Source organism: Oncorhynchus nerka, unplaced genomic scaffold, assembly GCF_034236695.1.
Source record: "Oncorhynchus nerka isolate Pitt River unplaced genomic scaffold, Oner_Uvic_2.0 unplaced_scaffold_1672, whole genome shotgun sequence".
Classification (NCBI taxonomy): domain Eukaryota; kingdom Metazoa; phylum Chordata; class Actinopteri; order Salmoniformes; family Salmonidae; genus Oncorhynchus; species Oncorhynchus nerka.
The window spans coordinates 54,105-77,647 of record NW_027039653.1 but is presented as its reverse complement, the minus strand read 5'-3'; the positions used below and the strand labels follow the sequence as shown (position 1 = coordinate 77,647).

General features: G+C 44.8%; 1 protein-coding gene across 1 annotated transcript in view; it reads left to right on the top strand.

Moving 5' to 3' along the window:
- Positions 1–23,543, top strand: part of LOC115117298 (serine/threonine-protein kinase Nek11-like) — a gene marked incomplete at its 5' end in the record, with an annotated part of 38,480 nt that overhangs the window by 4,749 nt on the left and 10,188 nt on the right. Inside the window, 5 exons of the mRNA XM_065015136.1 lie at positions 4,307–4,392; positions 7,546–7,665; positions 9,196–9,289; positions 9,637–9,766; positions 16,322–16,458. Coding sequence (XP_064871208.1) covers positions 4,307–4,392; positions 7,546–7,665; positions 9,196–9,289; positions 9,637–9,766; positions 16,322–16,458 — 567 coding nt within the window. The remainder of the gene's footprint in view (positions 1–4,306; positions 4,393–7,545; positions 7,666–9,195; positions 9,290–9,636; positions 9,767–16,321; positions 16,459–23,543) is intronic.

Genomic DNA, 23,543 nt, shown 5'->3' with positions numbered 1-23,543 from the left:
TCGTCCACATTCTTATTGACAATACACACACACACACACACACACACACACACACACACACACACACACACACACACACACACACACACACACACACACACACATACATACACATACACATACACACATACATACACATGCACACATACACATGCACACGTACACGTACACGCACGCACGCACGCACGCACGCACGCACGCACACACACACATACAGTCAATGAAACGTAAAGCCAGCTAAGCTCATGTGAGATGTCAAATAATGTACTGTATCTGAAGCATGTACAGTGCCTTCGGAAAGTATTCAGACTCCTTGACTTTTTCCACATTTTGTTAGGTTACAGCCTTATTCTAAAATTGATTACATTATTTATTCCCCCTCTCATCAATCTACACACAATACCCCATAATGACAAAGCAAAAATAGGTTTTTAGACATTTTTGCTCATTTATAAAAACTAAAAATATAAAGTATTCAAGTATTCAGACCCTTTACTCAGTACTTTGTTGAAGCACCTTTGGCAGTGATTACAGCCTCGAGTCTTCTTGGGTATGACACTACAAGCTTGGCACACCTGTATTTGGGGAGTTTCTCTTATTGTTCTCTGCAGATCCTCTCAAGCTCTGTCAGGTTAGATGGGAACGTTGCTGCACAGCTATTTTCAGGTCTCTCCAGAGATGTTAGCTCAGGTTCAAGTCCGGGCTCTGGCTGGGCCACTCAAGGACATTCAGAGACTTGTCCCGAAGCCACTCCTGCATTGTCTTGGCTGTGTGCTTAGGGTCGTTGTCCTGTTGGAAGGTGAACCTTCGCCCCAGTCTGAGGTCCTGAGTGCTCCGGAACAGGTTTTCATCAAGGATCTCTCTGTATTTGACTAATTTCATCTCTGCCTCGATTTTGACAAGTCTCTCAGTCCTTGCCGCTGAAAAACATCCCCACTGCATGATGCTGCCACCATCATACTTCACCATAGGGATGGTGCTAGGTTTCCTCCAGATGTGATACTTGGTGTTCAGGTCAAAGAGTTGGTTTCATCAGACCAGAGAATGTTGTTTCTCATGGTCTAAGAGTCTTTAGGTGCCTTTTGTCAAACTCCAAGCGGCTGTCATGTGCCTTTTACTGAGGTGTGGCTTTCGTTTGGCCAGTCTACCATAAAGGCCTGATTGGTGGAGTGCTGCAGAAATGGTTGTCCTTCTGGAAGGTTCTCCCATCTCCACAGAGGAACTCTAGAGCTCTGTCAGAGTGACCATTGGGTTCTTGGTCACCTCCCTGACCAAGGCCCTTCTTCCCCGATTGTTCTTGGGGACCTTCAATGCTGCAGAGATTTTTTGGTACTCTTCCTCAGATCAGTTTCTCTACACAATCCTAACTTGGATCTCTACTGACAGTTCCTTCGACCTCATGGCTTGGTTTTTGCTCTGACATGCACTGTCAAATGTGGAACCTTATATAGACAGGTTTATGCCTTTCCAAAACATGTCCGATCAATTGAATTTCACCAATGCGGACTTCAATCAAGTTATAGAAACATGTCAAGGATGAGCAATGGAAACAGGATGCACCTGAGCTCAATTTAGAGTCTCATAGCAAAGGGTCTGAATACTTATGTAAATAAGTATTTATTATTTAGTTTTTTTCATTATGGAGTATTGTGTGTAGATTGATGAAGTTGTGTTTTTTCATCCATTTTAGAATCAGGCTGTAATGTCACAAAATGTGGAAAAAGTCAAGGGGTCTGAATACTTTTCGAAGGCACCGTATGTAAATGTACACATTACGTGGATACACATCTGGTGGTCTGTGTTTAGTTTCTGCCTTGTGCAGTATGCTAACCTGACTGTACATGATGTATTCTGTTCAGCTTTCTTTCTGTCAGCACTGCATTCTATGCATTGCATTTCTCTCTAGCACCTATGGCTGAGTGTACATGTAAAGTATATGTATAAGTATATGATGTGGCTATCCCCTTGTATGTCTGTATGCTAGCCTGACACTGTTGTGTCTCCTTCTCAGTGAACATGGTAATTGGTGTTGCCTGGCTGTTCTGTGTTGACATAAAACACAATGGTTCTTTGATGTCTCTTGTTTTATCTCCTACTCCTCCTCCTCCTCCACATCTTCTCGATCTCTCCCTCCAACTCCTCCATCTCTCCCTCCAGTTCCTCCATCTCTCCCTCCTCCATCTCTCCCTCCAGCTCCTCCATCTCTCCCTCCTCCATCTCTCCCTCCTCCATCTCTCACTCCTCCATCTCTCACTCCAGTTCCTCCATCTCTCCCTCCAGCTCCATCTCTCCCTTCTCCATATCTCTCCCTCCTCCATCTCTCCTCCATCTCTCTCTCCATCTCTCTCTCCATCTCTCCCTCCATCTCTCCCTCCTCCATTTCTCCTCATCTCTCTCCCCTCCTCCATCTCTTCCTCCATCGCTCCTCCATCTCTCTCTCTCCTCCTCTTCCTCCTCCTCCTCTTCCTCCTCCTCCTCCATCTCTCCCCTCTCCTCCTTTTCCTCCTCCTCCATCTCTCCCTCCACTTCCTCCATTTCTCCCTCCATCTCTCCTCCTCCATCTCTCCTCTCTCCTCCTTTTCCTCCTCCTCCTCTTCCTCCTCCTCCATCTCTCTCTCCTCCATCTCGCCCTCCGCCTCCTCCGTCTCTCCTCCTCCATCTCTCCCTCCACTTCCCCATCTCTCCTCCATCTCTCCTCCACCATCTCTCCCTCCACTTCCTCCATTTCTCCCTCCATCTCTCCTCCTCCATCTCTGCTCCTCCATCTCTCATCCTCCTCCTCTATCTCTCATCCTCCATCTCTCCCTCCGCTTCCTCCATCTCTCCCTCCATCTCTCCTCCTCCATCTCTCCCCGCTACTCCATCTCTCCACCTCCATCTCTCCTCCTCCATCTCTCCCCCTACTCCATCTCTCCACCTCCATCTCTCCCTCCATCTCTCCTACTCCATCTCTCCTACTCCATCTCTCCTACTCCATCTCTCCTCCCTCCTCCTCTCGCTCCTCCATCTCTCCCCCCTACACCATCTCTCCTCCCTCCTCTCCCTCCTCCTCATCCATCTCTCCCTCTATTTCTATTCAGGGTGTGGCGTGACTGGTGTTATTTTTCCATGACAAGTTTCTTATATTGTCCTGTGAATATTCTCCCTCCCTCTCCCTCTCCCTCTCCCCCCAGTTGTTTACCCTCCATGTCCCCCTCTCCTCTCTCCTCCCTCTCCCTCTCCCCCCAGTGGTTTACCCTTCATGTCCCCCTCTCCTCTCTCCTCCCTCTCCCCCAGTGGTTTACTCTCCATGTCCCCCTCTCCTCCCTCTCCCTCTCCCTCTCCCCCAGTTGTTTACCCTCCATGTCCCCCTCTCCTCCCTCTCCCTCTCCTCCCAGTGGTTTACCCTCCATGTCTCCCTCTCCTTTCTCCTCCCCCAGTGGTTTACCCTCCATGTCCCCCTCTCCTCTCCTCCTCTCCCTCTCCCCCAGTGGTTTACCCTCCATGTCCCCCTCTCCTCCCTCTCCCTCTCCCTCTCCCCCAGTTGTTTACCCTCCATGTCCCCCTCTCCTCTCTCCTCCCTCTCCCTCTCCTCCCAGTGGTTTACCCTCCATGTCCCCCTCTCCTTTCTCCTCCCTCTCCCTCTCCCCCAGTGGTTTACCCTCCATGTCCCCCTCTCCTTTCTCCTCCCTCTCCCCCAGTGGTTTACCCTCCATGTCCCCCTCTTCTTTCTCCTCCTCTCCCTCTCCCCCAGTGGTTTACCCTCCATGTCCCCCTCTCCTCTCCTCCCTCTCCCTCTCCCCCAGTGGTTTACCCTCCATGTCCCCCTCTCCTCTCCTCCCTCTCCCTCTCCTCCCAGTGGTTTACCCCCCATGTCCCCCTCTCCTCTCCTCCCTCTCCCTCTCCCCCAGTGGTTTACCCTCCATGTCCCCCTCTCCTCTCCTCCCTCTCCCTCTCCCCCAGTGGTTTACCCTCCATGTCCCCCTCTCCTTTCTCCTCCCTCTCCCTCTCCCCCAGTGGTTTACCCTCCATGTCCCCCTCTCCTCTCTCCTCCCTCTCCCTCTCCCCCAGTGGTTTACCCTCCATGTCCCCCTCTCCTTTCTCCTCCCTCTCCCTCTCCCCCAGTGGTTTACCCTCCATGTCCCCCTCTCCTCTCCTCGTAAACATATCAACGATGGTGAAGTAAGACAGGGATATACTAGTCTGTTTGTAATAAAGCAATAATATTGATAATGTTAACCTTGATCTCACTCTTTCTTTTCTCTCTCTTTTACTCTCGCTCTCTTTCCCCCTCCCTTTTTTTCTCTGTCTCACTCACTCTCTACAGATCTTAAAACACAAGTTCTGTAGTCTGACACTGAGAGATAAGACATCAGTGGGAGAAAGAGACGCAGCACAGATACTGAAAGCGGTGTAAGGACATGCTCTATATACTGTATGGTTGTCTGTAGTTTGGGTTATTATGAAGGAAGAGGGAGAACTAAAACCACTATCATCCTCAGACATGAAGAATGAACACTGGCTCCTCAGTTTAGAGCTACGTGGCTGCAGTTACACACCACTATCATCCTCAGACATGAAGAATGAACACTGGCTCCTCAGTTTAGCGCAATGTGGCTGCATCAGGACAGAGGGATTTTTAAGCATTTACGCAAACACACACTAATATTGCCATACTCTGTCCCTCTCCATAACCCCCTTTTCTCTCACTCTCTGTCTGTCTCTTTCTCTCTCACTTCCTCTCTCTCTCTCGCTCTCTCTCTCACTTTCTCACACTCACATTTTCTCACTCACTCAGACATGGAAATCACAGTTAGTAGCAGCTGTCTCTTAAACAAACCAGACCGTCACTGATTCAAACTGGCACCAATCAGGGAAGGTGCCTGTCATCATTAGCTTAGCTGGCCACACACTCTCCTATATGTTAGAGTAGCCAGGTGTAACATGCTGCAGAGATAGACCAGATTAGGTCTAGGTCTTAGCAATAGCCACACCCATCTCTTTAGGATTGACACGATCATGTCATTTGTTGCCTGACAGACTGCATCTGTAATGACTTGCCAAGGTGCCTTGGTAGCATGTGGACAATGCGATATGGTTGTAAGAAATGGTGATTAACTTGGGATCATGGATGATATGATTCTCTGATCTGATGTTATGCTTATTAACTGGTCAGTGACATGATCATGTTATTCCACTTTTTACATACTTACCCTGATGACTTGTCCAACGGAATTCTACACACCATAGTTAGAGTTGTGGTTGAAGCCAGGGTTATGGTTGAACAGGGATGTGGACATGGAGCTAGGTTTAGGTCGGGTCTAAGGTTAGGGTTGAACCAGGATGTGGACATGGAGCTAGGTTTAGGGTTGGGTCTAAGGTTAGGGTTGAACTGGGATGTGGACATGGGGCTAGGTTTAGGGTTGGGTCTAAGGTTAGGGTTGAACCGGGATGTGGACATGGAGCTAGGTTTAGGGTTGGGTCTAAGGTTAGGGTTGAACCAGGATGTGGACATGGAGCTAGGTTTAGGGTTGGGTCTAAGGTTATGGTTGAACTGGGATGTGGACATGGAGCTAGGTTTAGGGTCGGGTCTAAGGTTAGGGTTGAACCAGGATGTGGACATGGAGCTAGGTTTAGGGTTGGGTCTAATGTTATGGTTGAACTGGGATGTGGACATGGAGCTAGGTTTAGGGTTGGGTCTAAGGTTATGGTTGAACTGGGATGTGTACATGGAGCTAGGTTTAGGGTTGGGTCTAAGGTTAGGGTTGAACCAGGATGTGGACATGGAGCTAGGTTTAGGGTTGGGTCTAAGGTTAGGGTTGAACCAGGATGTGGACATGGAGCTAGGTTTAGGGTTGGGTCTAAGGTTATGGTTGAACTGGGATGTGGACATGGAGCTAGGTTTAGGGTTGGGTCTAAGGTTATGGTTGAACTGGGATGTGTACATGGAGCTAGGTTTAGGGTTGGGTCTAAGGTTAGGGTTGAACTGGGATGTGGACATGGAGCTAGGTTTAGGGTTGGGTCTAAGGTTATGGTTGAACTGGGATGTGTACATGAAGCTAGGTTTAGGGTTGGGTCTAAGGTTATGGTTGAACTGGGATGTGGACATGAAGCTAGGTTTAGGGTTGGGTCTAAGGTTATGGTTGAACTGGGATGTGTACATGAAGCTAGGTTTAGGGTTGGGTCTAAGGTTAGGGTTGAACTGGGATGTGGACATGAAGCTAGGTTTAGGGTTGGGTCTAAGGTTAGGGTTGAACTGGGATGTGTACATGGAGCTAGGTTTAGGGTTGGGTCTAAGGTTAGGGTTGAACTGGGATGTGTACATGAAGCTAGGTTTAGGGTTGGGTCTAAGGTTAGGGTTGAACTGGGATGTGGACATGAAGCTAGGTTTAGGGTTGGGTCTAAGGTTAGGGTTGAACTGGGATGTGTACATGGAGCTAGGTTTAGGGTTGGGTCTAAGGTTAGGGTTGAACTGGGATGTGTACATGAAGCTAGGTTTAGGGTTGGGTCTAAGGTTAGGGTTGAACTGGGATGTGTACATGAAGCTAGGTTTAGGGTTGGGTCTAAGGTTAGGGTTGAACTGGGATGTGGACATGAAGCTAGGTTTAGGGTTGTTTTATTTTTATTTATTTAACCTTTATTTAACTAGGCAAGAACAAATTCTTATTTACAATGACGGCCTAACCCGGCCAAACCCTCACCCGGACTACGCTGGTCCAATTGTGCTCCGCCTTATGGGACTCCCAATCACGGCAGGTTGTGATACAGCCTGGAATCAAACCAGGGTCTGTAGTGATGCCTGTAGCACTGAGATGCAGTGCCTTAGACCGTTGCGCCACTCGAGAGCCCCGGGTTAGGGTTGAGCTGGTATGCGGACATGAAGCCGGGGTTAGGGTTCAAATCAAATCAAATGCTTACTTACAAGCAACAATGCATTTTTTTTGTGTTGCTTAAAATAAAAAAATAAGAAGAACAAAGTAACACAATAAAATAACGAGACTATATACAGGGGGTACCGGTACCGAGTCAATGTGTAGGGATACAGGTTAGTCCAGGTAATATGAGGCTAGGGTTGAACTGGGATGTGCACATGAAGCTAGGTTGAGGGTTAGGCTTTCGGTTAGGTTTAGGCTTAAGGTAAGGGTTTAAGTTATGGTTAGAGGACAGTGGGAGACATATCTGAATCAGGGCCTCCAATTAGTATTCCTCTTGATTAGATCCTCTCTTTCATATGTATATTGTTTATGTCTGATTACTGCCTATCTCACTCTAAATGACCCTGTTACATACCTTACATGTTGAAAGAAGTATTTACATCCACATAGGAAGTGACCTACAAAAGGTCAACGCTAGAATTCAATCAAATCCACCACCCTGAGGTGTTTACAGTGCACAGTATCTCTTTTTGCCATGGTAAATTCTAAATCCCATTAAGGCAGCAATTGTTTTTAACAGTGCAGAGGTAATTGTGTGTAGGAGTATCGGACCGCTGACCTATCTTACTCGCCAACGCTCCAGCCCTCCCAACCTCTGACCGCTGCCCTTTGACCTTTGTCCTTTGAACAGGCAGAGAAAGGTGCACCTTCAGACACTGAGGGAGAAGTCAGAGCTAGACAGAATGACCCCCAGGGAGAGAATGAGGCTGAGGAAACTGCAGGCTGCCGACGACAAGGCCAGGAGGCTTAGGTAGGAGACCCTTAAGTACGCACGCACATGTACACACACACACACCACGGTCATTCGGTCCATGACCAGTATAGAGCCTGTGAGGTCCCGTTGGGATTATTCTGGGGCTGATGCATGGCTGGGTTCCCTTTAAAGATGAAGAGAGTTTTGTGTAAATGCATTTTCCCCTGCCCTAGTTTCCTTGGGCTGAACTGTGTTGGAGACGTGTCTACAGGGAACGATACTGAGAGCGACAGAGGGGTGGTGGATGGGAAGGACAAGAGGCCAGGCAACAGGGCTATTGATGTGCTCTATGGAGTTTAAACTTTTAGCAGGACGCTGATATTATACAAGCCATGACCTTCTCACTCTCCTCCATCTCGTTCTGTGTCTCTCTCTCTCTGTGGGTCTCTATCTGCCTGTGTTTCTTTCTCTCTCATTTTCTCTTTATCTATGTCCTTCCTCCTCTCTCTCCCACACTCTGTTGTTTCTGGTTGATAACTACAGGGTTATTTTTTTTTTTACCTTTATTTAACTCGGCAAATCAGTTAAGAACAAATTCTTATTTTCAATGACGGCCTAAGAACAGTGGGTTAACTGCCTGGGGCAGAACGACAGATTTGTACCTTGTCAGCTCGGTTACTAGTCCAACGCTATAACAACTAGGCTTCCCTAAGACTATGACCTCCTAGTCTTAATGATCAACATAACACACTGTCATCTCACTTTTATGCTGCGTTGCATCATTCATCTACAGGTAACTGCCAAGATAAAGGAAACCCCAGCATAGTGTCTTAATAGGGCACTGGGCACCACGAGCCAGAACCGCTTCAATGCACCTTGGTATAGATTCTACAAGTGTCTGAAACTCTTGGAGGGATGCGACACCATTCTTCCACCAGAAATTCCATCATTTGGTGTTTTGTTGATGGTGGTGGAAAACGCTGTCTCAGGCTCCGCTCCAGAATCTCCCATAAGTGTTTAATTGGGTTGAGATCTGGTGACTGAGACGGCCATGGCATATGGTTTACATCGTTTTCATACTCATCAAATCATTTAGTGACCACTTGTGTCCTATGGATGGGGTCATTGTCATCCTATGGGGGAATAGCCATGGTAGACTAAATACTTTTTTATACATGACCCTAAGGATGTTTAACTCAGGAACCACACCTGTTTGGAAGCACCTGCTTTCATTATACTTTGTATCCCTCATGATCTCAAGTGTTTCCATTATTTTGGCAGTTACCTGTATATTAAGATATAAAGCAAGGGGTGTGTGGTATATATGGCCAATATACCACGACTAAGGGCTGTTCTTAAGCGGGACGCAACGCGAGTGCCTGGATACAGCCCTTAACAACGATATACCCATATGCCCATATACCACAAACCCCGAGGTACCTTATTGCTATTATAAACTGGTTACCAATGTAAAAAAAATAAATGTTTTGTCATACCCATGGTATACAATCTGATATACCACAGCTGTCAGTCAATAAGCATTCAGGGCTTAAACCAGCCAATTTATAATATAATGTAACACTACAGGAGACTTGCTGAGGAGAAATACCAGGAAAACCACTTCCGAATGCAGGAGCTGAGGAGCCGCCATTTCGAGAAAGTCAGTTTGGACGTCTTGAATGTAAGAGAGACACAATTCTAAAAGTTGAATCAAAAGCTCTCTTAGGAAATAATGCATATAATTGGATGAAAAATGTTTTGTTTTTACCCTCTACGACTTTAATTACTTGAATTAACTAATTGTTTAAGTGCAATTAGTAGCCGGTTCTTTGGCCTGAGTTAAATTAAACTCTAAGGGTGTCCCTTCACCGTGAACCTCGTTTGGTATTCCCTTATGTTCTCATTAGCCAATCACTCGCTTCATAATTGAAACTCCCCCTAAAAAACTAAAAACATTTGTCTTGTTAAAAAATGAAATAGATACTTATGACTAATTGAATTGAAAACTCCATCACTTCCACCCAATAGGAGAGTGCAGGAGATGCAGTCCACCAGACTGCACCAATTACAGCTGAGGATTACCGGTCGCTGGGTTGCTCACAGCCAATGAGGAGGCAGCAGCAGGACAAGATGCGAATGTCTGAGCCAGTAGGGCGTGGTGAGTATACTTCCTTCTTGTACCTTTTATTTCTGTTAACGATAGGATTATGTTTTTATGCAGTACATCTTGGTTAGCCTGCAGTACATCTTGGTTGGCCTGCAGTACATCTTGGTTAGCCTGCAGTACATCTTGGTTGGCCTGCAGTACATCTTGGTTGGCCTGCAGTACATCTTGGTTGGCCTGCAGTACATCTTGGTTGGCCTGCAGTACATCTTGGTTGGCCTGCAGTACATCTTGGTTGGCCTGCAGTACATCTTGGTTGGCCTGCAGTACATCTTGGTTGGCCTGCAGTACATCTTGGTTAGCCTGCAGTACATCTTGGTTAGCCTGCAGTACATCTCCCCACCACTGTTTCTATAAAAAGCTGAGGGATGGTGCTGGAGAAAAGTAACTACTCTCAAATTCATAGACAGGGATATAGATGCAAGGACTGATCATCCATGATATCAAAATGATAGTTGTAACCATGTTTTGATGGTAACGCTCATCGTTGCATGAAGAAGGAGTGGACCAAAGCGCAGCGTGGTACGTGTTCGTGATAATTTATTATCACGAACACGTGAAAATAAACACGTTATTACAAAATGGACTAAAACTAAACAGTTCTGTCTGGTGCAGACACGAAACAGAAAACAACTACCCACAAAACACAGGTGGGAAAAAGCTGCCTAAGTATGATTCTCAATCAGAGACAACGATGGACAGCTGCCTCTGATTGAGAACCACACCCTGCCAAACACAAAGAAATACAAAACATAGAAAATAAACATAGAATTCCCACCCAAATCACACCCTGACCAAACCAAAATATAGATATAAAAAGCTCTCTAAGGTCAGGGCGTGACATTTAGGCTATACAGTTTTGTTAATATTTATTTTGTTTCCAAACATGAGAGTAAAACAAGCTTATATTTGGTGTTCTGATGGGGTACGACAGTTAAACTAAGATCATGATGCATTTCTAAGATATATTATTCAAGAATCAATGGATCCCATTCATTAATGTAGCATCTGCAACATGTATGTAGCAACATGTATGTAGCAACTGCAGAAAAGTTTGTTGAAATTAAACCTTATGTAAACCCTGATGAAAATGTTGCTTTGGCAAATAAAAATCTGTTCCCATTTATCCAAGACCACCTTAAACTGTATCTGTCCACACTGCCAATACAAACATGCCATAATAAACAGCTAAACACCTTGTCTATAAACTGTGGGATCTAGGGAGGTTATGAGATTATTGTCTGCTGTGCTCTGGGACTGTTATTTAACCTGCGCCCAATCACACGCCCAATCAGGGCCGGCCCCGCGCCCAATCACACACCCAATCAGGGCCGGCCCCGCGCCCAATCACACACCCAATCAGGGCCGGCCCTTCACCCAATCACACACCCAATCAGGGCCGGCCCCGCGCCCAATCACACACCCAATCAGGGCCGGCCCTTCACCCAATCACACACCCAATCAGGGCCGGCCCCGCGCCCAATCACACACCCAATCAGGGTCGGCCCCGCGCCCAATCACACACCCAATCAGGGCCGGCCCCGCGCCCAATCACACACCCAATCAGGGCCGGCCCTTCACCCAATCACACACCCAATCAGGGCCGGCCCCGCGCCCAATCACACACCCAATCAGGGCCGGCCCTTCACCCAATCACACACCCAATCAGGGCCGGCCCTGCGCCCAATCACACACCCAATCAGGGCCGGCCCTTCACCCAATCCTCTCAGATCGGTGAAGACCAGGATGTAAGAATAAGAAAATATGAGACTTCAACAACTGTTGTACTGTTGCAGCTGTAGTGCCCTTCAGGGTTGGGGTCAGTTTAGTCTCGTGTTGCTACACCTCCAAAATCACGCCATTGTCACGCCTCACATTTTAGGGAAAGTCGACGAGGCCTGGGTAAGTTTGAACTCAAGTGTAGGAGTGGGCAAGTGATTTCAGTTGAAAATAATGTCTGCAATTCACTTTGGAATCCGTCATTAATTTAAATGACTATTCAATATCCAATATTCCATGGTGGAAAAGCAGTCGAATGTCCAAACCCATAGACCAACCCCCTGCTTAACACTCGTCCCACTTCCACTTCACTGTGGGACCCCCATGGTGGGAGATCCAGGGGTCCCTCAGATCTCAATGCCTCAGATTCCCTCATCTCGGCTGGGATCAGAGTCACCGAGAGCCCCTGGTGGCATGAAACCTCTCCTACTCTGACAGACCAGCCATGAGGTAAAGCAGCCCAGGCAGTATCATCAAAGGCTGAGGAGCAGAGTGAACATGCATCACACAGTGTGCAGGGGAGAGTGTAACATAGAGGATGGCTCATAGTAATGGATGGATGGATGGAGTGAATGGAATGGTATCTTCTCTCTCATTCCATTTATTCTATTCCAGCCCGTCCTCCCCATTTAAAGTGTCACAAGCCACCACTGTTATAGTACTACACACCTACACACCCCCCCCACACACACACACACACACACACACACACACACACACACACACACACACACACACACACACTCAAGGAGCACATATGCAAATAAGAAAGACAAGAGAAAAGTGCTTTGTTATTTTTAGTAAACCACATCTCAATGGCCCATTGCCCCCTTTCCCCTTTCAACTGTAGACGTGGTCTGACATTAAACATACCTCAAGCAGTCTCACTGGGGAATAAAGGCAAGTATTAGACTAAAATGTATTAGGAAATAAACATTGAATTATGCATGCCGATGACCTCCGTCCTCAGTATAAATAAACATACAGTATCACTGAGAGCCACAGGCAGTCACAGATGCAACATGCCCACAGGTTTCAACACAGTGTGGTAGGATATAGGGGTGAAATAAGGTTATATTATCTGAGTTTGAGGTCAGATGACAGAGCTCTCTCTCCCCCTCTCTCTCTCTCTCTCTGACAGTCCCAATTTGCCCAGTGAAGCACTTTTTCAAAGTCTTAGAACTCTTTGTAGTCGGTCTCAGAGAGTTGCAGAGTCTGTTGGACAGGGAGGGAGGATAGATTGACTGATGGGAGTACCTGGCCCTCTGTAACCTTGGCCGTGGTACTGCTGGTGCAGGAGGCCAAGCGGAGGGCACATGAATGAAACATTCTGGATTACAAAAAACTTCTTTGCATAAGTGATTATTCTGGTCTGGTATTAACATTGCTAATTAAAATCAATGAAGCACTGAATCAGGTAAGATGGGACAGAAACCACTGACAGAAATGGCTATCAGGTTATAAGCACCAGACAGACAGGGTGTGTGTGTGTTTGCGTGTGCAGTTGTGTGTCATTCTCTGTTGTGGAGAGTCTGCCGGCTGGTTGGACTGTGGGATGCTTGGTCATAGGTCACTGATCTGATCTGCTTCAGGCTCTGTTGGACTCACTCTAAGAAAGCCACAAAAGGGAAGGCTTTTAGGAGGCTTATAGTTTGTGTGATGTAATCAGGGTATTGTGTTGTACTAGTGGACTATAGTTGTATGACTTGACTGAGACATCATTATTTACCTGATTCCTTTATGATACTTTGGTCAATTTTTAGAGACCGCTTGTTTTTTTTCTCAATTTCATTCCCCCTCTCTGTCTCTTTATCTCCATTTCACTCCTGTCTCTTTATCTCAATTTCATTCCCTCTCTCTGTCTCTTTATCTCCATTTCACTCCTGTCTCTTTATCTCAATTTCATTCCCTCTCTCTGTCTCTTTATCTCCATTTCACTCCTGTCTCTTTATCTCAATTTCATTCCCTCTCTCTGTCTCTTTATCTCAATTTCACTCCTGTCTCTTTATCTCCATTTCACTCCTGTCTCTTTATCTCAATTTCATTCCCTCTCTCTGTCTCTTTATCTCAATTTCACTCCTGTCTCTTTATCTCAATTTCATTCCCCCTCTCTGTCTCTTTATCTCCATTTCACTCCTGTCTCTTTATCTCAATTTCATTCCCTCTCTCTGTCTCTTTATCTCAATTTCATTCCCTCTCTCTGTCTCTTTATCTCAATTTCATTCCTTCTGTCTCTTTATCTCAATTTCATTCCCTCTCTCTGTCTCTTTATCTCAATTTCATTCCTTCTGTCTCTTTATCTCCATTTCATTCCCTCTCTCTGTCTCTTTATCTCAATTTCATTCCTTCTGTCTCTTTATCTCAATTTCATTCCTTCTGTCTCTTTATCTCCATTTCATTCCCTCTCTCTGCCTCTTTATCTCAATTTCATTCCTTCTGTCTCTTTATCTCCATTTCATTCCTTCTGTCTCTCTATCTCCATTTCATTCCTGTCTCTTTATCTCCATTTCATTTCTTCCGTCTCTTTATCTCCATTTCATTCCTTCTGTCTCTCTATCTCCATGCAATCCTTCTGTCTCTTTATCTCCATTTCATTCCTTCTGTCTCTTTATCTCAATTTCATTCCTTCTGTCTCTTTATCTCCATTTCATTCCTTCTGTCTCTTTATCTCCATTTCATTCCCTCTCTCTGTCTCTTTATCTCCATTTCACTCCTGTCTCTTTATCTCAATTTCATTCCCTCTCTCTGTCTCTTTATCTCCATTTCACTCCTGTCTCTTTATCTCAATTTCATTCCCTCTCTCTGTCTCTTTATCTCCATTTCACTCCTGTCTCTTTATCTCAATTTCATTCCCTCTCTCTGTCTCTTTATCTCCATTTCATTCCTTCCGTCTCTTTATCTCCATTTCATTCCTTCTGTCTCTTTATCTCCATTTCATTCCTTCTGTCTCTTTATCTCCATTTCATTCCTTCCGTCTCTTTATCTCCATTTCATTCCGTCTGTCTCTTTATCTCCATTTCATTCCTTCTGTCTCTTTATCTCCATTTCATTCCTTCTGTCTCTTTATCTCCATTTCATTCCTTCTGTCTCTTTATCTCCATTTCATTCCTTCCGTCTCTTTATCTCCATTTCATTCCGTCTGTCTCTTTATCTCCATTTCATTCCTTCTGTCTCTTTATCTCCATTTCATTCCTTCCGTCTCTTTATCTCCATTTCATTCCTTCTGTCTCTTTATCTCCATTTCATTCCTTCTGTCTCTTTATCTCCATTTCATTCCTTCCGTCTCTTTATCTCCATTTCATTCCTTCCGTCTCTTTATCTCCATTTCATTCCTTCCGTCTCTTTATCTCCATTTCATTCCATCTGTCTATTTATCTGCTTCCCCCATTTTTAGTGGTCATATTTCTCAGAAGATATGGTTTTGTCTCGGAGGATTAAGGATAAGTCTTTGGAAAGTGTACAGATTTATATTGGTGATAGTACCGATTTGAAATGGAACTTTTGTCTCCAATACCAGTCAACACTGTATATTACAGGCTTCTGTGGTAGATAGGAAAGAAACAATTATTGAAAATGAAATGAAAGTGATTTCCACTCTCTTCCACACACTTTCTTTCTCTGTCTCGCTCCTCAGTGCTCTGTCTTTCTATTTTCTGTCTCTGTCTCTCTTCTCTCGCTCTCTCTCTCTATCCGTTTCCTTCTCATTCAGGCAGACAGTAAGCTGCTGCAAAGGTAACTCAACACCATACAGCTGTCACTCTCTTCTTTTTCCTATCTCTTTCTCTTGTTCTTTCTCCGCACCCTTTCTCTTCCCCCCTCCCTCGCTACTTCACTCCATGGAGAGGAGTCCCTGGTCAGGCTGGTGCTCAGGTGCAGAGCACTAAGTGAGAAAATGGAAGTGTTCAAGAGAGGGATGTTCCCAGTAGCACAGACATCCACCACAGCTGTTCCCCAACACTCCTCCAACCCACACCAGCACCAGCACACAACTGCTGGAAATACCTCAGAGAAAGAAAGTGAGAGTGAGATACATATATATATATATATATATATATATATCTCACTCTCACTTTCTTCTTTTATATTATTATATATATATATATATATATATATATATATATAGAGAGAGAGAGAGAGAGAGAGAGAGAGAGAGAGAGAGAGAGGTAGAGAGAGAGCGAGAGAGAGGTAGAGAGAGAGAGGTAGAGAGAGAGAGAGGTAGAGAGAGAGGTAGAGACAGAGGGGAGGTAGAGAGAGAGAGAGAGAGAGAGAGAGAGAGAGAGAGAGAGAGAGAGAGAGAGAGGTAGAGTGAGGTAGAGAGAGGTAGAGAGAGGTAGAGAGAGAGGTAGCGAGAGAGAGGTAGAGAGAGAGAGAGAGAGAGAGAGAGAGAGAGAGAGAGAGAGAGAGAGAGAGAGAGAGAGAGAGAGAGAGAGTATATATATGTCGTCCAACGTGCTCTGGACAGGGAAAGTGATCTACACCCGACATTTCAATACTGTTCTCCGTGAAGAAAATGGCCCCCATAGTGTTAGTCTTGCGTTATCTTTGCTTCAGGGTTTTGAACCAATCAGGCTTGTATTATCCATGATCCATCTCTCTGTATTCTCCCTACATTGCGTCACTTATTTTGTTTGTTCCCCATGGTGTGTGTCTGTGTGTGTATCTGTGTGTGTGTGTGTGTGTGTATCTGTGTGTGTATATCTCTCTGTGTGTGTGTGTGTGTGTGTCTGTGTGTGTGTGTGTGTGTGTGTGTGTGTGTGTGTGTGTGTTTAGAGATCCCCGAGGACCCTCAGACTGCAGAGGTGTATTATTACATGGATGGATTTGAGTCCTGCACTGATGAAGAGGAGGAGGAAAGAGAGGAAGGGGACACCGTGACCTCAGAAACCCTCTGTCATTCCTATGGACAGGTGAGTGTGTGTGTGTGCATGCGTCTGCGTGTGTGCTTATATGAGTGTGTGTTGGTGTATGCAAGCTCTGGAGCTACTTGAATTACTTCTCCCTTCTACTTGAAGGCTGAGACAGAGACAGACAGACTGACAGACAGTCAAGTCCTCTCTCCTGTGTGAAGACAGACAGACAGTCATTCAAGTCCTCTCTCCTGTGTGAAGACACGGACAGACAGACAGACAGACGGAGTTAATCAAGACGGACGGACGGACGGAAGACAGACAGACAGATAGTTAATCAAGTCCTCTCTCCTGTGTGAAGACAGACAGACAGATAGTTAATCAAGTCCTCTCTCCTGTGTGAAGACAGACAGACAGATAGTTAATCAAGTCCTCTCTCCTGATGTAGTCAAGTCTCTCTCCTGTGTTAAGACAGACAGACAGATAGTTAATCAAGTCCTCTCTCCTGTGTGAAGACAGACAGACAGATAGTTAATCAAGTCCTCTCTCCTGTGTGAAGACAGACAGATAGTTAACCAAGTCCCTCTCTCCTGTGTGAAGACACAGACAGATAGTTAATCAAGTCCTCTCTCCTGTGTGAAGACAGACAGACAGATAGTTAATCAAGTCCTCTCTCCTGTGTTAAGACAGACAGACAGATAGTTAATCAAGTCCTCTGTCCTTTGTTAAGACAGACAGACAGATAGTTAATCAAGTCCTCTCTCCTGTGTGAAGACAGACAGACAGATAGTTAGTCAAGTCCTCTCTCCTGTGTGAAGACAGACAGACAGACAGATAGTTAATCAAGTCCTCTCTCCTGTGTGAAGACAGACAGACAGATAGTTAATCAAGTCCTCTCTCCTGTGTGAAGACAGACAGACAGATAGTTCATCAAGTCCTCTCTCCTGTGTGAAGACAGACAGACAGATAGTTAATCAAGTCCTCTCTCCTGTGTTAAGACAGACAGACAGATAGTTAATCAAGTCCTCTCTCCTGTGTGAAGACAGACAGACAGATAGTTAATCAAGTCCTCTCTCCTGTGTGAAGACAGACAGACAGATAGTTAATCAAGTCCTCTCTCCTGTGTGAAGACAGACAGACAGATAGTTAATCAAGTCCTCTCTCCTGTGTGAAGACAGACAGACAGATAGTTCATCAAGTCCTCTCTCTCCTGTGTTAAGACAGACAGACAGATAGTTAATCAAGTCCTCTCTCCTGTGTTAAGACAGACAGACAGATAGTTCATCAAGTCCTCTCTCCTGTGTGAAGACAGACAGACAGATAGTTAATCAAGTCCTCTCTCCTGTGTGAAGACAGACAGACAGATAGTTAATCAAGTCCTCTCTCCTGTGTTAAGACAGGCAGACAGATAGTTAATCAAGTCCTCTCTCCTGTGTTAAGACAGACAGACAGATAGTTAATCAAGTCCTCTCTCCTGTGTGAAGATAGACAGACAGATAGTTCATCAAGTCCTCTCTCCTGTGTTAAGACAGACAGACAGATAGTTAGTCAAGTCCTCTCTCCTGTGTTAAGACAGACAGACAGATAGTTAATCAAGTCCTCTCTCCTGTGTTAAGACAGACAGACAGATAGTTAATCAAGTCCTCTCTCCTGTGTTAAGACAGACAGACAGATAGTTAATCAAGTCCTCTCTCCTGTGTGAAGACAGACAGACAGATAGTTCATCAAGTCCTCTCTCCTGTGTGAAGACAGACAGACAGATAGTTAATCAAGTCCTCTATCCTGTGTTAAGACAGACAGACATTCCATTACTATGAATGGGAACATTCATTGCCACATCTGGGAAGCTTAACTTTCATGAAATCTTATGAGCCTTGTGTTTGTGGAAAGAGAATGAAAATCACAGAATGAAAAACATCTGAAGGTGCATAGATCTCTATTTTAACATCTCTGACCAGCACTGATGTGGCTAGCACCCTCTCCCCTTAGTCCTGATGCAGCTAGCTAGTCTCCATTGACTGTCTGTCTTCACACAGGAGAGAAGACTTGATTGACTATGTGTCTGTCTTGACACAAGAGAGAAGGCTTGATTGGTTATGTGTCTGTCTTGACACAGGAGAGAAGGCTTGATTGACTATGTGTCTGTCTTGACACAGGAGAGAAGGCTTGATTGACTATGTGTCTGTCTTGACACAGGAGAGAAGGCTTGATTGACTATGTGTCTGTCTTGACACAGAGAAGACTTGATTGACTATGTGTCTGTCTTGACACAGAGAGAAGGCGATTGACTGTCTGCACCAATGAATTGAATACATTCAAAATGATTGACAGACTATGAGGGGCGGGTCACACAGCATGGAACACAGCTCTGAACCCTTCTATTCTTTACTTCTGCCTGTTCTAATGCTCTGGTTTGTATTCTGTAGTGGTGGTGCATCTGGGTGGGGATTCAGGAGGGATTACTGTTGAATAGTCCTGTGCTGGAGACTGTGGATAAATGTGTCTGCTGTGAGGGCTGGCTCAGAGGGATAAATGTGTCTCTTGTGAGGGCTGGCTCAGAGGGATAAATGTGTCTGCTGTGAGGGCTGGCTCAGAGGGATAAATGTGTCTCTTGTGAGGGCTGGCTCAGGGGGATAAATGTGTCTGTTGTGAGGGCTGGCTCAGGGGGGATAAATGTGTCTGTTGTGAGGGCTGGCTCAGGGGATAAATGTGTCTGTTGTGAGGGCTGGCTCAGGGGATAAATGTGTCTGTTGTGAGGGCTGGCTCAGGGGATAAATGTGTCTGTTGTGAGGGCTGGCTCAGGGGGATAAATGTGTCTGTTGTGAGGGCTGGCTCATGGGGATAAATGTGTCTGTTGTGAGGGCTGGCTCAGGGGATAAATGTGTCTGTTGTGAGGGCTGGCTCAGGGGATAATTGTGTCTGTTGTGAGGGCTGGCTCAGGGGGATACAGGTGTCTGTTGTGAGGGCTGGCTCAGGGGGATAAATGTGTCTGTTGTGAGAGCTGGCTCAGGGGATAAATGTGTCTGTTGTGAGGGCTGGCTCAGGGGATAAATGTGTCTGTTGTGAGGGCTGGATCAGGGGGATAAATGTGTCTGTTGTGAGGGCTGGATCAGGGGGGATAAATGTGTCTGTTGTGAGGGCTGGCTCAGAGGGATAAATGTGTCTGTTATGAGGGCTGGCTCAGAGGGATAAATGTGTCTGTTATGAGGGCTGGCTCAGAGGGATAAATGTGTCTGTTATGAGGGCTGGCTCAGAGGGATAAATGTGTCTGTTATGAGGGCTGGATCAGGGGATAAATGTGTATGTTATGAGGGCTGGCTCAGAGGGATAAATGTGTCTGTTATGAGGGCTGGCTCAGAGGGATAAATGTGTCTGTTATGAGGGCTGGCTCAGAGGGATAAATGTGTCTGTTATGAGGGCTGGATCAGGGGGATAAATGTGTCTGTTGTGAGGGCTGGCTCAGGGGGATAAATGTGTCTGTTGTGAGGGCTGGATCAGGGGATAAATGTGTCTGTTGTGAGGGCTGGATCAGAGGGATAAATGTGTCTGTTGTGAGGGCTGGCTCAGGGGGATAAATGTGTCTGTTGTGAGGGCTGGCTCAGAGGGATAAATGTGTCTGTTGTGAGGGCTGGCTCAGGGGGATAAATGTGTCTGTTGTGAGGGCTGGATCAGGGGGATAAATGTGTCTGTTGTGAGGGCTGGCTCAGAGGGCTCGGGGCATTTTGGAGCATTGTTCACTGGCACACTTTAGTGTTTGCCTCTTTATCAGTGAGATAATATTTGAATTAGTTTGGCTCTGCTGGCTCTCAGGTTTTTCCTATCCAGAGTTGCACAAAAGCCAACCACTAATCATCATTGGAGAAATCCAAACGAGAACAATGTGAATTCAGAGAGTAATTTTCCTCTGTGGCCGGATGCCAAGAGGCGCCTTGGCAGGATGAGACTCTATGGTTTTACCCAGGATTCCCGGCTTTGTAGTCCTGGTGTGTGAGGACTTTCATTTCACACACACACACACACACACACACACACACACACACACACACACACACACACACACACACACACACACACACACACACACACACACACACACACACACACACACACACACACACACACACCAACATTCTCATCATTGGATTAGATATTACATTTATAATATTTATAATATTACATATTTGGTCTTTATAGGTTAATATTAGATTCACTTACAGATGTACAGTAGGATCTTAATTTGAGCCAGTTTGCTACAGTAGGAAAATAATCCCTCAGCAACAGGAAATGTTAATTATTATGTGGATTATTATGAATGGACATTTTTTGTAGGGGTTGATACATTTTAAAGTGGAAATTACAAACTTTAGAAGCCTTTTAAACCTTAAACACACTACAAGTTTGCATTCTCAGTAACAAAAGAGTGATCAAATTAAGACCTACATCTTAAAAATGATAGCACCAGACCTTGCCCAAGGTTACGAGCCTCACTGTGTAGTTAATGAGTGTTAATGTGCTGTGCTGTGGATCCAAACTCCCATATGCAGCATTATGGAAATGTAATGATCCCACATTGTTCAGATCAATCTAATCCCTACTAATTGCAGGCTTATTAGACAATACAATACAATGCAACACAATACAATACAATGCAACTCAATACAATGCAACACAATACAACACAACACAATACAATACACCACAACACAATACAAAACCTTATGAGACTTGAGGCTTCTCAGCCAGACTGCAAGCTCATTTAGTAATAGAACACCTCTGATAACAAATCCCTGACACAGGATATACTGTACAGATGTAGGATCTTAATTTGAGCCAGTGTGCTACAGCAGGAGAATAATCCTGCAGCAAAAGGAAACCAGAATTATTATGTGGATTTTAATTAATGGACATTTTTGTAGGTGCTGATACATTTTTCGTCCGAGTATATCAAGTCTGACATTTCTAAGTAGAAATGACACACTTTAGAAGCCTTTTAAAACTCAAATACACTACTAGTTGGCATTTTGCAGGAAAATTCTCATCAACAAAAAGAGTGATCAAATGAAGATCCTACATCTGTACATTTGTCAGTATCAGTATTTTAACCTTAATATCTTATACATTTAATACCATAACTTTTATTATGGCAAGACCATCTAGGGTTCTTGTCATGCCCGCATCAAATTCCTGTGCCCGTTGAGCAGTGGTGTGTATTCATGGATGCCAACAGGAAGCCAGGCTTCCCAAACAAATTACCAAGAACAAAATGAAAAAACATCAATTATTTTATCTTTCACCTGTGTTTCAGAATTTTCCATCAATTCGCAAGAGGCTGAATGTATCTCACAGGAGAAAGCATCCGGCGAAACAGTGTCCTCTGTCTCTCTACGTGTAGGCCATCTTTCTGATGCTGTCTGGTCCAAATAAGTATGACATTGATGCCGCCCGTAGCATTGAAGACAAGGGAAGCCAGCCAGTGTTTGGCCTGCCTTGACAAAAAACTATAAAAAATGTGCCAATCAGCGTTGAGCTAAACTGAGCTCAAATGTGAATGGTCCTGGCGCACCAAAAAGACTGCGTCACTCTTATCAAATCCCATTGAGAGCATAAATCATTGACAGGAAATCTGGAATTGTTGCATCTCGCTGTGTTGTTGTCCTCGGTGGCTAGCTAGCCAGAAGCTAAAATTGGCCCTTTCCTAAATTAGTCATGGACTGAGATAGGGCTGTGCGATATGGCCAAAATGATATATCATGTTATTTAAAAAAATTGATGGTATTATATGTTTTTTAATAATAAAAGTTCTAAATGAGCTTTATGAGAAGTCGTGACTCTAGGTTGGCAACACATACATTCTAAGGGATTTCATGGGTCTCCATTCTGATTGTTTTATACTGTTCAATTCAACTTCAGCCCCCAAAGTCATCATTGTCATCAATTTCTGCATTTGAGACCATTTCCATACTGTCACGTAGGGCTGCACGATACTGGCAAGCAATCTGGGCCTTATTTTTAACCAAATGTTGCAATTTGACTTGTGGTTTAGAGCAAAACACTTGGGTTAACTGTTGGAATCATGGAAATAGAATATCTATCCAAATGATATAGTTACAATATAATAGTGTTGTTTGACATGACAACGAATGAAAATGCAAGAGATGAGTTATTGTGACAGGGTAGGAAGTAATGTGTTTCCTAGGGGACCTATTATCTTTGGCTACATTGAATGTTTTTCTTAGCTACTTCATGTAGCCAACATATTCTTGCTTTGCGTTTACCTCTTTCATTTAGAAGACACTGTTGCTGATTTAGGTCTACACCATTACTGGTATTATCAGGCTGTATAGCTAATTACGCATTTAATTACACATTTAAATTACACATTTATTAGCTAGCTAGCGATTACGGCTAACAAGATTTAGGAACAACTTGCTAAGAAAAGACAAACTAGCTGTTTGCAGATGTAAGAAACACAAGCTAATAGTGTAATTATGGAATGCTAGTAGATTTATATTAAGAAGCAAAGTGACAACTGCATCATTGTTGTCAACATTGTTGCATTTGCTGCATTGACCATGCAGACTGTATGTGTCCCCTGGACGAGGAAAAACAAATGCGCTCCTTGAGTGACAGGGGGGGCTAGGTCTGTGTGGAAAGCATTGTGGAGAGAGATGACTCAAGTAGCGAAGTAAACTATACAAATGGACGTTACACACTGCGTGTCACATTTTAACAAACCAAACATTCAAATACCGTTATAGAAGGTAAAGTAAAAACCTAAACAGGTCCGTGCATCAATACCGGTATATCGCAAAAAACTGTAAACCGACCAACCCTACACTGAGATAATTTTAAGTTGTGCTTTTACTTAATTCCCTGTACCCGGCCAATGACTATAATGGTGATTCTGATCCAACCATTAATTAATACATTGTTGTGCCCCTGGCCTGAGATGATGGAAGTTCAATATGTAGCTAGATGTAGAAGGCCAATGAACTTCTTAGAGATAGGCCCCTTTTTTCTCCACTTCCGGTCTGAATGACGTGCCCAAAGTAAACTGCCTGTAGTTCAGGCCCTGAAGCCAGGATATGCATATAATTGGAAAGAAAACACTTTGAAGTTTGTAGAAATGTTTAAATAATTTAGGA